Source organism: Neltuma alba, unplaced genomic scaffold, assembly GCF_004799145.2.
Source record: "Neltuma alba isolate B1F8T4 unplaced genomic scaffold, ASM479914v2 tig00013164_pilon, whole genome shotgun sequence".
In the NCBI taxonomy this organism is placed as follows: Eukaryota; Viridiplantae; Streptophyta; class Magnoliopsida; order Fabales; family Fabaceae; genus Neltuma; species Neltuma alba.
Genome location: NW_021637475.1, coordinates 34,124 through 49,173, shown reverse-complemented (window position 1 = coordinate 49,173; position 15,050 = coordinate 34,124). Strand labels below are relative to the sequence as shown.

Below are 15,050 nucleotides of genomic sequence, written 5' to 3'. Positions count from 1 at the left end.
ATGAATTAATGCGTGGGAGGAAGATCGATCGATGGGCCAGTAAACCCTGATGCTGCTGAGAGAGATGTTCACAAGATATGGTTGATATACTGTGGTGTTTCCGCGAGAGAGAGAGAGAGAGAGCAGAAAAGTGTTGTAAAGTTAGATGTGTTCATATGAGATTCATTCATGGATTGAACTGTTGATGATGTGAAGGATGTGGGGTTGTTCGTGTAAAGCTAATTATTGAAAAGCCTGCCTGATTAAAACCAGATAATTTTCTGGGAGATTTCATCATTTTCTTTCGCATGCAGTTTTAATCAGATTTTTTGTACAAAAGTTTTCTGAGAGCGTTGAAGATATCTAAAATTGCTTGTTCAGATGGCATCCTTTTTTTCCTTTTAACAAAAGAAAGGTTCTAATATGCTAACAAGAGTGGGTCCAGTTAATAAAAAATCAGCTGATGACTCATAAAATCATGAGGTTGAATACCGCTTCCAATGTGCTAAAGGCATAGCATATGCTGAACGTGGCTAATAATAACTAATAATTGCGCAACAAATCGCATATTGCATTAAATCAATTTGTTCTGATTCTCTTTGTCGATTCCACCTATCTTTGTTGCCCCTATCGTTTTGGCTGTAGTTATGACCTGCATTGCATTGCAAAATGGTGCTTTAAATGAAACAGTCTGCATACCAAGCTTTAGAAAATACATAACTTATGTTAGTTAAAAAAAAAAAAAAAAAACAAGAACAAGATAACTTGGACTTTTGTCAGATGACAAATTTGGTTTAAATAATGAGTCAAAATACTGACCTTAAATTTGAAATAAAAATGAGAAGCAAGTGAAAAAAAGATGGAATTTCCTTTTTTTTTCTGTAATAATGGTGGTTTTTAGTCATTGTATATTGATTATATTTAATTACACAAATAAGAGTACATTTACCTAAAATCATACTAAACATATCCACCATAATCACCATTAAATTACATTCCCACTTTTTTTTTTGAAATAAAACTGGATGCTATATATTAACCGACAGAAATATACAAGAAGCAACAGAACCTAAACCAGTCTAAAAAACACATCTATCTAAGTTCTCTCATCAGCCACCGCCTCTTGAATAAAAAGAGGTGGTTGATCAAAGATACAAAAATTTCCTGGAATCGTATGAGCTAAACCAGCTAAAGAGTCAACGATTAAATTACAATCCCTGTTTACAAAGTGAAAGTTAACTTGCCAGTCCCTAAGGAGAAATAGTTTAGCATCCTCAATGGTGTCTCTAAAAGGGTGGTCATGATTACAACTTTGAATCAGTAAGTTAATGGCCATGATTACATTCCCACATATTTCATGAACTAAACGGCATAAAGTAAAAATGTTTTTAAGGGGGAAAAAATGCAAACCCCTAAGTGAAAATCAAACTATAATTTTAAAAATAATTTAAAAATAATTATATGAGAAAAAAAAATTCCCTATTTATATAAAAACACTTTTTAAAAGTGTTCTCTTGTTTAGCCAAACACCCCTAGTTATAGAACTTTCTCTTGCTGTCACTGCCGTTTTGTGCTTCAGCCCAGTGTAAAAGCATTTGAGTCACGCAACTCCCACATTGAGCCAAGAAAGTATCACATTTTCATTAAATAAAGGTAAATTAATTTCTTGGTGAACGCAATCTGGTAATTCTGACTTTACCATTTGACACCAAGTCTCCGTAAAAATGAAGTACTATTATTTCGCAAACAATACAAGGAGAAAAAGATTGCAGAGTTAGATGTATTAATCCAAATGACTATCGTAAGGTCTGCTTGATTAAAACTACGTTACTAGGATTGGCATTCAAATACAAACCACACACAATTTACAACAATGTCATATTTACATCCTAATCACAACTTTGACACAATCTGGTTGTTTTAACAGCTCCAAAGCTTTGTCTATATCTGTCAATGACACTTCATGAGTTAGAAGTTCATGAAGAGGGAACTCCTGCGAAAAAGGAAATTAAACGGTTAAATATCACCACAGATTTGATAAGTAAATAGAATGTGCGAGTGTACTTGTACTGAAAATAATGCTGACCTTTTTCAGGCATTTGTCAACCACGAAAGGAAGGTCAGATTTGGGTTTTAGCCCTCCAAAAGCAGAGCCTTTTAAGGTTCGCCCAAATAAAAGTGAGCGAAAGTTGATGTGCACAAATTCTTCAGTTACTGAACCAATTACTATTGTCTTTCCTTTCCCCTGTATGAACAGAGTATGCCACCAAAAGAATTAACACATCACTTTAGAACGACAAATGCAAATAAAAGGGCCATGACAAATTGGTTCACATATTGCTTTGGCTGAAACCTGCATGCTGCAGTTGATTAAAAAAAAGACCATAAAACAACTTGAACTCTCTATTCCTGCAAGAACTCATTTGGAAATAGAAGTCTAAATGCGCCATACTAATGCTGGAGAGTATGCCCTTGAGGTCATTAAAGAATCAGATTTAGTCGGCATGAAATCTAGAAATAATTGCTAGGATGAGTTGAAACATACCAACTTCGTGGCTTGCAGGGCTTCAGTAAGACAAGGGGCAGCTCCAGTGCACTCAAAGGAATAATCCACACCCATTCCACCACTTAGTTCCTTCACCAATTCTGATGCTGATTTATCAGATGCATTAGGATTGATAAAATCTGTCATTCCAAAAGCTTCTCCTTTCTCCTTCTTCATTTCATTTTTGTCAATCCCAATTATCTTAGTTGCCCCCATCATTTTCGCTGTGCTTATAGCCTGCATTGCATTGCACAGATATGCCTCAAATGAAACCAGTCTAGTCTACATGCCTGCCCTTGAAAACAAAACAAAAAAACAAAAGACAAAAAAATAATGTATAAAATTCTAACAACTACGTGGATCTCTTTGCACCAAATTTGACAGTTTACAAACTACTTAACTTACCCTTTATCAGAAGAAAATTAGACTCCAATGGTGAGATGAAATAATGACTAAATTCAAAGACCATTAGGTTTGGCCTTAAATTCTAAATAAAAATGAGAAGAAAGGGTGACATTACAGTCATTTTAGTGATTGAAAGACTAAGCTGAAAAATAATTTGCAGAAGACTTCATCTGTCAGATACTAAAATAAAAGTATTCTCAAGAAAAAGAAGCCATACCCCTAAACCAACACCACCAAGGCCGAAAACAGCAACGGATGATCCACTTTCAACTTTGGCTTCCTTCCAAACAGCCCCAAAACCAGTTGAGAACCCACATGAGATGAAGGCAGCATGGGCTGGGTCAATGTTAGGATCAACTTTGACGAGGTAATTTTCTTCAGTCACCATGTACTCTGCAAATGTGGAACAACTAAAGAGATGGAATATCTTTTGACCTCTTATGGACATCCTTGAAGTGTTATCCAGCATTAAGCCATTTAATGTAAGAGGGTATTTCAGGCACAGGTTGGATTCCCTTGAAATGCAGTTCTCACATCCTTGACATTCACCAACAGATGTTGGGATCACAACATCGCCAACTTCTACAGCTGTTACTTTCTCCCCAACGCTCTCAACAATACTGCAATATGTTCAACACTGGGAGGTCAAACGTATTGTCATCTTGATTTTTGAGCATATAGTAGATCAAGTTAGAATGGGAATTTGCTGCTTACCCAACCCCTTCATGCCCCAAAACTCGAGGAAACAAAGGCTGCACATAATATAAAGGTATTAACTTTCTCAAAGTTGATTTCTTGTAAAACGGAGAAGCAAGGAAAATCTCCCTTTTGGCAGACTCATTCACTGCTTCTTCTTCGATAAGTTTGATCGAGAATTTTAAATTCTATTATATCTATTATCTTGATATCTTCTCTTGCTGTAAACAGTTTAATACGCCAGCGATGGCGAACAGGATAAGAACATTATGATCGATATGGCAGACTTCTATGGGTATTTGATTATAAACTTTGAATTAAATCTTCCTTACTAGAACAAGTTCCAATCTCTTGCTCAATCAAATGTCATTGCAGAAGATCTTCTTGTTTTGATTAAGTTCTTTGCTGACTTTCGTTTTTATGTTTCAGAAAATATTTCCTTCTTTCTGAACTTTAATGCCCCGGTTTCATAAAATAGGGGTTTATTATGTTGTATCATTTTATTTAATTTTAAAAAAATGACACTCTCTTTAAACTATCTGCGACTAAACCGAATGTCTTCGAGATGGAAGAATAAAAGGAGAGAGAAGGCGAGTTACGATTGGAAATCCTGAGGCCCTAAGGAGGTCGGTGTGGCAGATACTGGCACAGATCATCTTGACTCGAGCTTCAGTTGGTTTAGGAGGATCCACTTGTATGTCTTCCACCGTCACATCGTTTTCTCCGCCTCCCCACCATACTGCCCCTGCATTTCCAGAATCCGCAGAGCTTGTTCAGTCTCAACTCAACCAAATTGCAGAAATCAAGCAGTCTATTATGCCATTTTGAAACTACAAGAGAAAGAAGAAGAATACCTTTGCATGTAATAACTTGTGATGCTGGGGCCATAGTCACTCACTTCCCACTGAGACTGAAATTAATAAAGCAGATAATCCATATATGGCCTGTAGTTTGTGGAGAAGATGACATATAGGGATATGGGATAGTGCTTTGTTCCCCGGGGGGTCCGCGCGGGACAGTCACGTAGAAGGTTGCTCCTTAGAAAGGACAGCTGCGAAGGGAAAGCTGAGGGCGACGAAAAACAGCCATTTGGTTCTTTTTGATTGTTTGTTCTTTTACCTTAGCGATGCTATGGTACGAGTCACTTGTCTCCTTCTTCATCTTCTTCTGGTTGCTGCCTTTCCTTACTTCTGTAAAAATGTTTGGATAAACTCGAATTATAGCTTAGATAATAACTTCTTTTCTTTATAGATTTATGAGAGAATAAATTTTATAAAGAATAGGTTCTGTGAAAAAGTGACTATGATAAAATAAAAATATTTAGATAGTTGTTATTAGAAACACTTTTTATATGTACAAATTACTAAAAAAAATATATGTTAATATGATAATTATATAAAAAATAAATTTTATAATATATTTTAGGAAAAATCTCAAAAAAATGACTGTTGAATTTTAAAATTCCAAATCAGTATTGATTACTAAACTTATAAAGAAAATGACTACACTCAAAAAGCAAATAACAACACATTTTTGTAGTAATTCCTGATTTGTCATTTTAAAATTCAACGGTCATTTTTTTGGGATTTTCCCTATATTTTAATTTGAAGAAATAAAATTGTTAATAATATATTTTTTACCAATATAATTAATAATATATAAGATAATATAATTAGTAAATAATTAATATGTATATATATTTATAAAATATAAGATTAAATATGCTTATAAAAAAATAATTGAGAGGTGTTAAAGCCATATTATCATTGAAATCTACTCTAATAGGTACAATCATACTCTCTAATTTGAACCAGAAGAAAAATAGATTTACTTTTTCTGAAACCATGGTTTTGAGTCCAAAACCATAGTTTGTTAATTTTCCCTCCTATTTGGCAAATCTGGGACTCAAACTATAGTTTGGATCCTAAAAGGGTTAAGGTGCGCTCAGCACCCCGAACTATTTTTTCAGGTGCACCCAGTGTCCCAAACTAATTAAAACGGTGCATTCAGTGTCCCAAACTAATTAAAACGGTACATCCAGTGTCCCAAACTAATTAAAACGGTGCATCCATATCTCGGACTAACAGAAAAGTTAAGTTTGACCGTTATTTGCTGACTCAGCAGAAGGTTGACTGACGTGGCGGACACGTAGGCATCTGATGTGTATAATTTTGACGGGCCAAGGTGCGTCCAGCACCCCAAACTATTTTTTTAGGTGCGCCCAGCACCCCGAACTATTTTTCCAGGTGCGCCCAGTGCCCTAAAGTAATATTTTATGTATCTAGTGTCCTAAACTAATTAAAACGGTGTGTCCACATTTCAAGCTAACAGAAAAGTCTCGTTTGACCGTTACCTTACTGACTCAGCTGAAGATTGACTGAAAAATCCTACATGACGAACACACAGGCGTCTAATGTGTATTATTTTGACTGAAAATTCAATTTATTTCCTCCTCTTCTAACATTTATCTTCTGCCAGTTTTAAAACTTAAAAAAAAGAAAGACCACCGATCCACCCTCTTAAGTTTTGGTAGATGTACCACCCATTCAATCACATCCTTGTCTTTAAGATTTTATCCCCTTTCTTCCACCACACACTTCCATCTCCGTCTCTATCAACTCCTCATTCGACTCGCGTTTGTTTTCCTCCTCCTAGAACACAGTGAACTTTTCCCTGGTCACTTCGTTGACATCGTCGTCGCCATCCGAAAAAACACCCGTTGCTACCAGGCTCGTCTTGGGAGCTTTAGTCAAAATAATACACATCAGACATCTGTGTATCCGCCATGTAGGATTTTCTTGTCAATCTTCAGTTGAGTCAGTAAGGTAATGGTCAAACGAGACTTTTCTGTTAGCCTGGGATGTGGACGTACTGTTTTAATTAGTTTAGAAGACTGGATACATAAAAAAATTACTTTAGGACACTGGGCGCACCTGGAAAAATAGTTCGGGGTGCTGGGCGTACCTAAAAAAATAGTTCGAGGTGCTAGGCGCACCTAAAAAAATAGTTCGGGGTGCTGGGCGCACCTTGGCCCGTCAAAATAATACACATCAGATGCCTACGTGTCCGCCACGTCAGTCAACCTTCTGCTGAGTCAGCAAATAACGGTCAAACTCAACTTTTCTGTTAGTCTGGGATATGGATGCACCGTTTTAATTAGTTTGGGACACTGGATGCACCGAAAATTACTTTAGGACACTGGGTGCACCTGGAAAAATAGTTCGGGGTGCTGGGCGCACCTTAACCCATCCTAAAATCATGGTTTCCTATGTTACCCAAACAGGCCCTAATTCTTTTTTTCTTGCTGCCAGACTATACAAAGCATTCAAAATGAGAGATATGAGTTAGGATTGTGATTAAGAATATCTATTAAAAGAGTATTTAATATGAGAGATTACTTGTTATATGAAATTAAACAAACCCATGTATATGAGATTAAGGAAGTGGTATTCCCCAATCCTACCTCCATAAGTTTGCATAATGTCATATAACAAGTAATTATTTATGTTAAAAACTTTTTTTAACTATTTTTTTCAATTATAATCATAGTTCTTATTGTTATTTTTAATGTTTCGTATCAAGAACCTTAGTTCCTCTAGTCATTAGTTTTTGTTTTAGCCATTGATTATTAGATCAAGAGAGGGTACTTCTTACATTCTATTTACAAAGGAAAAAAAAAAACGAAAGAAAAGCTCCCGTGGATAAGGTAGGCATTTATTTTAGTTTTTAGGGGATAATTTCAATTTATTTTCTCTCTTAAATTTATAATTAATATGAGCACTTTTCAGTGTAAACGATTAAACAGAATCTTTTAAATAAAACAAAAACACATTTTTAACGCACAAATAATTCAACTATTTTTTAACGTTCACAAATTAGTCATATATAACTCAAGCATTTATTTTAAGAGAGGAGTGAGTACTTCTTATGTTTTTACTCATAGTCATTACTCATCACACAACATGCTTTTATCTTTTATATAAAATTAAGAATAATTACATTTTCTAGTATTCAATTATTATTAATTATTTTAGATTTACCAACAATTTACAATTATATCATATTCACATCCTAAATCCTAATCACAACTTTGAAGCAATCTGGTTGCCTAAATAGCTCCAAAGCTTCGTCCACATCTTTCAAGGACACCGCATGAGTTTCAAGTTCATGAAGAGGAAACTCCTGTAAATGGGAAAACAGTCAATTAATATCACACACTTAGCCGGTAAATAGTGTGTGAGAGTGTGCTTCAATTGTAAAGGAGCTAACCTTTTTCAGCCATTTGTCAGTTACGAAAGGGAGGCCAGATTTGGGTTTTAGTCCGCCAAACATAGAACCTTTTAATGTTCGCCCAAGTAAAAGGGAACGGAAGTTGATGGGCACAGATTCTTCACTTACTGAACCAGTTGCTATCGTCTTTCCCTTGCCCTGTATAAATAGAGTATCTCAATAACAGAATTGACCCATCTGCTTCTAACACCAAATCAGAAAAAGGGCCGTAATGTATTGGTCCGTGAGATTCTAAATGCACAAGATCATTAAAGAAGGTGATTTAGTATGCATAAAATCTAGAAATACTCTTCACTCTGATAACCAAAAATGAATTGGTTTATTGAGTTGAAAATGCCAATTTTGTGGCCTGTAGTGCTTGAGAAAGCAAGGGGACAACTCCAGTGCACTCAAAACAATAATCCACACCCATTCCACCACTAAGTTCCTTGACCAACTCCGAGATTGATTTATCAGATGCACCAGGATTGATGAAATCTGTCATTCCAAAAGCTTCTCCTTTCTCCTTTTTCATCTCATTTTTGTCAACCCCAATTATCTTAGTTGCCCCTATCATTTTGCCTGCACTTATAGTCTGCACTGCATTGCAGAGAGGTGCCTTGAATGAAACCAGTCTACATACTAAGATAGATCAAATTTCTAGCAGCTATGTGGAGTTCTATTTTGATTTTCAAAAAGATTGTTTCCATTGATTTGCCCCAAATTTGAGAGTTAATTAACTACAAGTTTGATTCAAATTATGAGTTGAAGAAATGACTAATTCATAGACTATTAGGTTTGACCTTAAATTCTAAATAAAAATGAGACGGAAGGGTGACATTACAATAATTTTAAAGAATGAAAGACTATAAATTGAAAAAGAAAAAATGATCTGTAGAAGACATCACCTGTCAGATACTAAAACGAAAGTATTCTCAAGAAAAAGCATACCCCTAACCCCGCACCACCAATGCCAAAAAGAGCGACAGATGAGCCACTCTCAACCTTGGCTTCCTTCCAAACAGCCCCAAACCCAGTTGAGAATCCACAAGAGATGAGCCAGCATGGGCTGGGTCAATGTTGGGATCAACTTTGACAATGTAATTTGCTTGAATCCCCATGTACTCTGCAAATGTGGAACAGCTAAAGAAATGGAATATCTTTTGATCCATTATGGACATCCTTGATGTGTTATCCATCGTTAAGCCGCTTATTCTCATAGGGTATTTCAGGCAAAATTTGGATTCCCTTGAAATGGAGTTCTCACATTCTAGGCATTCGCCAATAAAAGTTGGGATCACAACATCGCCTACTTCTAGATCTGTTACTTTCTCCCCAGTGCTCTCAACAACACTGCAATAAGTTCGACAATGGGAGGTCATATATATTGTCATCTTGATTCATAATTTAGATCAAGTTAGAATGAGAATTTGCTGCTCACCGAACAACTTCATGCCCAGATATTCGAGGGAACAAAGGCTGCACGTAAAATAGTGATATTAGCTTTCACACATGTAGTTGGTGTCTTGTACAACTGAGAAACAACGAGAATCTCCCTCTTGACCAACTCATATTCACTGCTTCTTCTTCGATAACTTTCGTTGAGAAATCTAAATAGTATGATATACTATATATCTTGTTATCTTTTATCATTGTACAAGTTTAATATAATAGTGATGGCGTGTGAGGAGTAATTTTTTATTTTCAAATCATCACTAAAACTTCAAGTTCAAACCTTTTCAAAATCGGTCTCAAGATCACCCCCTATTCTTTCAATGACTCTGGATCAACCAACTACCTTACTATTCAGAATAAATAGAAAGATTTAATACTCTATATATAATAAGATCACTTCTGGGACCGAACCAATTAATCTTTGTTCGAGATGAAATAGAAAATAGGGATAAATAAAATGTGGAGAGTGTTAGGACTTACGAGGGAAAATCCTCTGGCCCAAAAGAGGTCGGTGTTCCACTCGTATGTCTTCCACCTTCACATCGTTTTCTCACGCCTCCCCACTACACGGCAGCTGCACTTCCAGTTCCAAAGTCCGCAGAGGTTCTTCAGTCTCAACTCAACCACGTTATTGCAGAAATCAAGCGTTCCATAGTGGCATTTCAAACTACAAAAGGAGGAGGAGGAGGAGAATGCCTTTGCACGTAGTAAATTGTGGCGTTGATGCCATAGTCACTCTCACTCTTACTCGCACTGATACCGAAATGAGTAAAGCGGACGACCCATAATCCATATATGCTCATAGCTTGTGGAGAAGACGACATGTACGGATATTGGACCGCCCTAGAATCGCCGTGGGGACCACGTCCCGCGGATGCTGGGAAATTGAGATTGGTCTTGTATATGTAAAACTCAAGTAATTATTGAGTTAATTTTGATATTAAATATAAAATTTATTTTTTATTTTTATTAATTTTTTTTTAAATTATCTCTATGGGTACATCCTTAATCATAATTAAATAGAAAAGAAAAAGGGTATTAAGGAAGATGATTATGGTGTTTTAGGAAAAACGTGTCATATTTATTATAATTATCTAATTTACTTAACTTTTTTAATCTAATTAAATTAATTAATTAAATCTTACATTAAGGATCAAAGAAGTATCTATTTCTCATTTCACGCATCTATCAATTTTTTTTAAAATTAATCTCATTAATATTTTTCTTCAAATAATCAAGTAGTAAAAAGAGAAAAAAAATTAAGAAAATTGGCATGCAATCTAATTAGTGCAAATATTTGATTTCCTCAACATGTAATTGATGTTTGGTGAAAAAAAAAGAAGGAAACATATAATTGATGGAAAATTGGTAAAAGACAAATCACGCAAATAATAATGACAAGCCATTTGCTTTTGTTGTTATCTTTCAGATATTGAAACAAGGAGTTCAACAAGCCCAAATTTATACTCCTGTTCTTTACAAAATAGTTTCAAATATTTCCACCGTTCCATACAACGGAGGAGGCTTTTCTAGTGAGATTATAATTATAGTTTATACTGACCAACGCGATTAAAAAAATATTTTTAAATTTATTTAAAATAGAAATATTTTTATAATGTCCACGTGTCTAAAAAATTTCAATCGAGAGGTGGCTAGCAGTTGATATCTAATATTAAATAAATAATAAATGATTGATAATGTGGATTATTTTTGTAAGTTATTATGTTTAATTCTAAGAATAAGACTACATAATTAATTAAATTATTTAATTAATTTGTTTGCAGTAGTTATTGACCCTGATTATGTATAGATTTTTCTGAGCCCTACAAGGACTAAAATTCCTTGGTCATAACTCAAATCTTGATTAAAAGGAGAAAAAACGGGCCTTTCTAACATAATAGGAGACAATATCCATTTTCAAAACAGAAGTATTATTAGACGATGGTATTGCTTGTGTAACGTTAATTATTGAAAGATCTGCCTCATTAAACGAGAATTGATAATTTAATTTGCTTGGAAAACTCAAATACAAACCACACAAAATTCACTGAAAATAAAGTTGCTTCATACGCTTGCATGAATTGCTTTTATTTATCTTCTATACTTCATATAGATATCCTTATGATAACTTTGACACAGTCTGGTTGTTTTAGTAGCTCCAAAGCTTTACCCATCTCTTCTAGTGACACCTCATGAGTAAGAAATTCGTCAAGAGGGAACTCCTGTAAACAAGAAAATGGTCAATTAAAAAGGCCTTTAAATTTAATACTCACTTAGCACAAATTTTTCAGCTGCACAATGAGTATTTACCATTAGTGGTCCTTAGAAATTAAAAAAAATTATAAATTTGTTCCTTAGACACAATTGACCCTGAAAAATACTCACCTTTTTCAAGCATTTGTCAACTATGAAGGGCAGGTCAGACTTAGGTTTCAATCCTCCAAAAATGGAACCTTTTAAAGTTCTCCCAAATATAAGCGAGGAAAAGTCGATATGCACAAATTCTTGAGATACCGCACCTATTGCTATTGTCTTTCCCTTTCCCTGTATAACACAGATTATTATATCACTACCAAAATCAACCCACCTACTTCAGAAAAGAAAGAAAAAAGAAAGGGTCATCACATAAAGAGAAAGAGAAGGTATCTTTCTTTAAGAGTGAAACAGAGTGTGTATAAAATTTAAAAAAATACCCCCCTCTAATTGTTATAACCAATAATTAATTGCTTGATGAAATAAGAATATACCAATTTCGTGGCTTGAAAGGCTTGAGTAAGTAAAGAGGCAACTCCAGTGCACTCAAAGGAACAGTCTACACCCATTCCATTACTCAGTTCCTTAAGCAACTCTGAAACTGATTTATCACAGGCATCAGGATTGATAAAATCTGTCATTCCAAAAGCTTCTCCTTTTGATTTCTTCATTTCATTCTTGTCAATCCCAATTATCTTACTTGCCCCCATCATCTTGGCTGCGCTTATAGCCTGTATTTCATTGCAAAGACATGCCTAAAATGAAACCAATTACTGAATCACACAATGTTTTAGAACACAACAGAAGATCTCGGTTCTAAAAGTTCCAACATATGGGAAGGTGAAACTAAAAGAAATGATCCGGAGAAGGCTCAATCTATCACAGACCAAAATAGAAGTTTTCTGAAGAAAAAGATACTTACACCTAATCCAACACCACCAAGGCCAAACACAGCTACGGATGATCCTCTTTCAACCTTTGCTTCCTTCCAAACAGCTCCAAAACCAGTAGAAAACCCACACGAGATGATGCTAGCATGGGCAAGGTCAATGTTGGGATCAACTTTGACGAGGTAATTTGCTTCAGTTACCATGTATTCTGCAAACGTGGAGCAGCTAAAAAGTTGGTATATCTTTTGACCTCTAATGGACATCCTTGATGTGTTATCCAGCATTAAGCCATTTAACGTAAGAGGGTATTTCAGGCACAGGTTGGATTCCCCTGAAATGCAGTTCTCACATTCTTGACATTCACCGATAGATGTAGGAATCACAACATCGCCTACTTCCAGATCTGTTACTCTCTCCCCAGTGCTCTCAACAACACTGCAAAATGCTAAAAATGAGAAGTCATATGCATCATCATTATCATCTTGGGCAGTCCATCATCAAGTTAAAATGGAAACTAGATTAAATTGGGATCCATGCATTATACACAGTCCAGAGTCCAATTTGCTACACACACACAGAGATAGGCAGCTTACCCAACTCCTTCATGGCCTAATACTCGGGGGAACAGAGGCTGCACATAAAATCAGAGTTGTTAACTGATATATAGTTATTTACGTCCAACAATGAAGATATTGAAGGTAGCTACATGAAATCGGTAACTAAAAATTTCAGAGATATCAAAGATGCTTGAAAACTGAAGTGATCAATCATGTTGTTAGTTTCTCATGATCAAATCAGATATTGCGGAGAAGGAATGTGTATTTCTGAAATGAAAGAAAATCGGAAGAGAGTTTTACTAATGGCTGTCCTCTGGCCCTAGTGAGGTCGGTGTGGCAGACACTAGCACAGACCATCTTGACCCGAACTTCGGTTGGTTTCGGAGGATCCACTTGTATATCCTCCACCTTCACATCGTTTTCTCCGCCTCCCCACCACACAGCCCCTGCATTTCCGTTTTCCAGATTCCGTCGATCTCCGATCATTCTCTCGATTCAACGATATTGCAGAAATTCAGCATTCAATTAAGACATTTGAAGAAGGAGAAGAATACCTTTGCATGTGATAACTTGCGGTGGTGTTGCCATGGTCCACTGCGAATGTTACTGAAAGAAACAGGTTGGATTCAAAGCAGATAATTAAGAAGTGCCTATAGCTTAGGGCTCTAAATAGAAGAAGTGAGGAAGATGAAATGCAGATCGCTCCGTTCTTAGCGTGGACCTCGTGGGACTTCAGATAATGATGCTTTGGGTTACTGAAAGTGGTGAAACAGGGAAAGAGATATTTTGGTCTCTTGGAAAGGAGTGGAGTCAACACCTGTCTCGATTTTTTATTTTATTTTTTTACGTTTAATAATTATAGTATTCATTTTTTTTAGTAAATCAGTTTTGTAATTTTTTTTGTCTCTGTTGTTTTTTTTTAACTTTTTAATCTTTTTATCTATTTAATTTCGCATGTTACCATTTGTTGTTATTCTATTCATCATGATCAGTTTTATAATTTTTACAACCCATCATCACACAGGTGCATAACTAATTATGGAATTTTAAGTTTGATTAACCCATAGATCTCATTAATTAACCATGATAAAAGAGCGTGGGGGTACTATTTATTTGTAGTATTGATCAAAGCATTTTTTTTTGCCAGAAAAAAAGATCATGGGATGCATGATATTAAACATATATATATATATATATATATATTTATACAAGTCTGATTCTACTTTGCGTTAGTGGAATGGAATATAAGATTGGGTTAACATGCAATTTGAAAGTTTTTATTTAGAAGCAATATTGTCTCGGAAATTTTAAATTTTATATATTGCCCATCCTGTGGGGAAACAATTAATATTGACCATTAATATTTTTAATAATAAGAGTTAATATTACTTCATTTTAACACTTTTAAGGTAACCTTAGGCTTAAAAAAACTTTTTGGGCAAAATTGCTCTGATAAGCACTTTTAGAACAAATTTGCACATTAACCCTATAAAATTTGATTTGATTTAAACTAAATAATATAAATCTAATAATTCAAATTGTTTCAATTTCATATTTTTATTTTTATTAGGTTAGAATCATATATAAAAAAACCCAAATAAAATTGTCTATGAATTATATAAAAATTTAAAATGTTCAAATTTAATTCTAAACTATAAATTATGAAACAAGTCATACTATATATAATATAACTGATAAAACATAAATATTTTGACATGTTTATATTTAATTTTTGAAATATCCGATGAGAATGGATTGATAAATTTCTTTTATACAAAAAGTATCCGTAGTCTACACAATTTATAAGGAGAATTACAATCAAGTCTTATGTAAGAGAAATAACTACTAAAAGGTTCAATAACAACCTGAGCAATCTATACTGATAAGTTCTAGATAGAGAATAACAACCTCTGATATTTGTTTTGTAATTTTTTTTTTACTTGGGACCTTATTGTAATTCTTCCTGATCTATATTCACGGTATACCAATTATATACGTATA

General features: G+C 34.8%; 2 protein-coding genes and 1 pseudogene across 4 annotated transcripts; all 3 read right to left on the bottom strand.

Annotated features, from left to right (window-relative positions):
* Positions 1-1,733: 1,733 nt before the first annotated feature.
* LOC114734966 (alcohol dehydrogenase-like 2) lies at positions 1,734-4,681 on the bottom strand. The gene is made up of 7 exons (XM_028922616.1): positions 4,480-4,681; positions 4,225-4,370; positions 3,644-3,681; positions 3,147-3,549; positions 2,525-2,761; positions 2,066-2,224; positions 1,734-1,972 (listed from the first exon to the last, which is right to left on the bottom strand). The coding sequence occupies exons 1-7, from the start codon at positions 4,511-4,513 to the stop codon at positions 1,862-1,864; spliced, it is 1,128 nt and encodes a 375-aa protein (XP_028778449.1). The 5' UTR covers positions 4,514-4,681; the 3' UTR covers positions 1,734-1,861.
* A 3,015-nt stretch (positions 4,682-7,696) lies between these two features.
* Positions 7,697-10,173, bottom strand: LOC114734964 (alcohol dehydrogenase-like 2; annotated as a pseudogene).
* Positions 10,174-11,310: 1,137 nt separating this feature from the next.
* Positions 11,311-13,792, bottom strand: LOC114734965 (alcohol dehydrogenase-like 2). Of its 3 annotated transcripts, XM_028922613.1 has the most exons (7): positions 13,604-13,792; positions 13,350-13,495; positions 13,086-13,123; positions 12,525-12,927; positions 12,097-12,333; positions 11,735-11,893; positions 11,311-11,571 (listed from the first exon to the last, which is right to left on the bottom strand). In XM_028922613.1, the coding sequence occupies exons 1-7, from the start codon at positions 13,635-13,637 to the stop codon at positions 11,455-11,457; spliced, it is 1,134 nt and encodes a 377-aa protein (XP_028778446.1). In that variant the 5' UTR covers positions 13,638-13,792; the 3' UTR covers positions 11,311-11,454. The 3 variants fall into 3 exon arrangements, with proteins under 3 accessions (XP_028778446.1, XP_028778448.1, XP_028778447.1); XM_028922615.1 differs by lacking the exon at positions 13,350-13,495 and having other exon boundaries at positions 12,525-12,937; positions 13,604-13,790; XM_028922614.1 differs by lacking the exon at positions 13,604-13,792 and having other exon boundaries at positions 12,525-12,937; positions 13,350-13,402.
* Between the last annotated feature and the right edge of the window lie 1,258 nt (positions 13,793-15,050).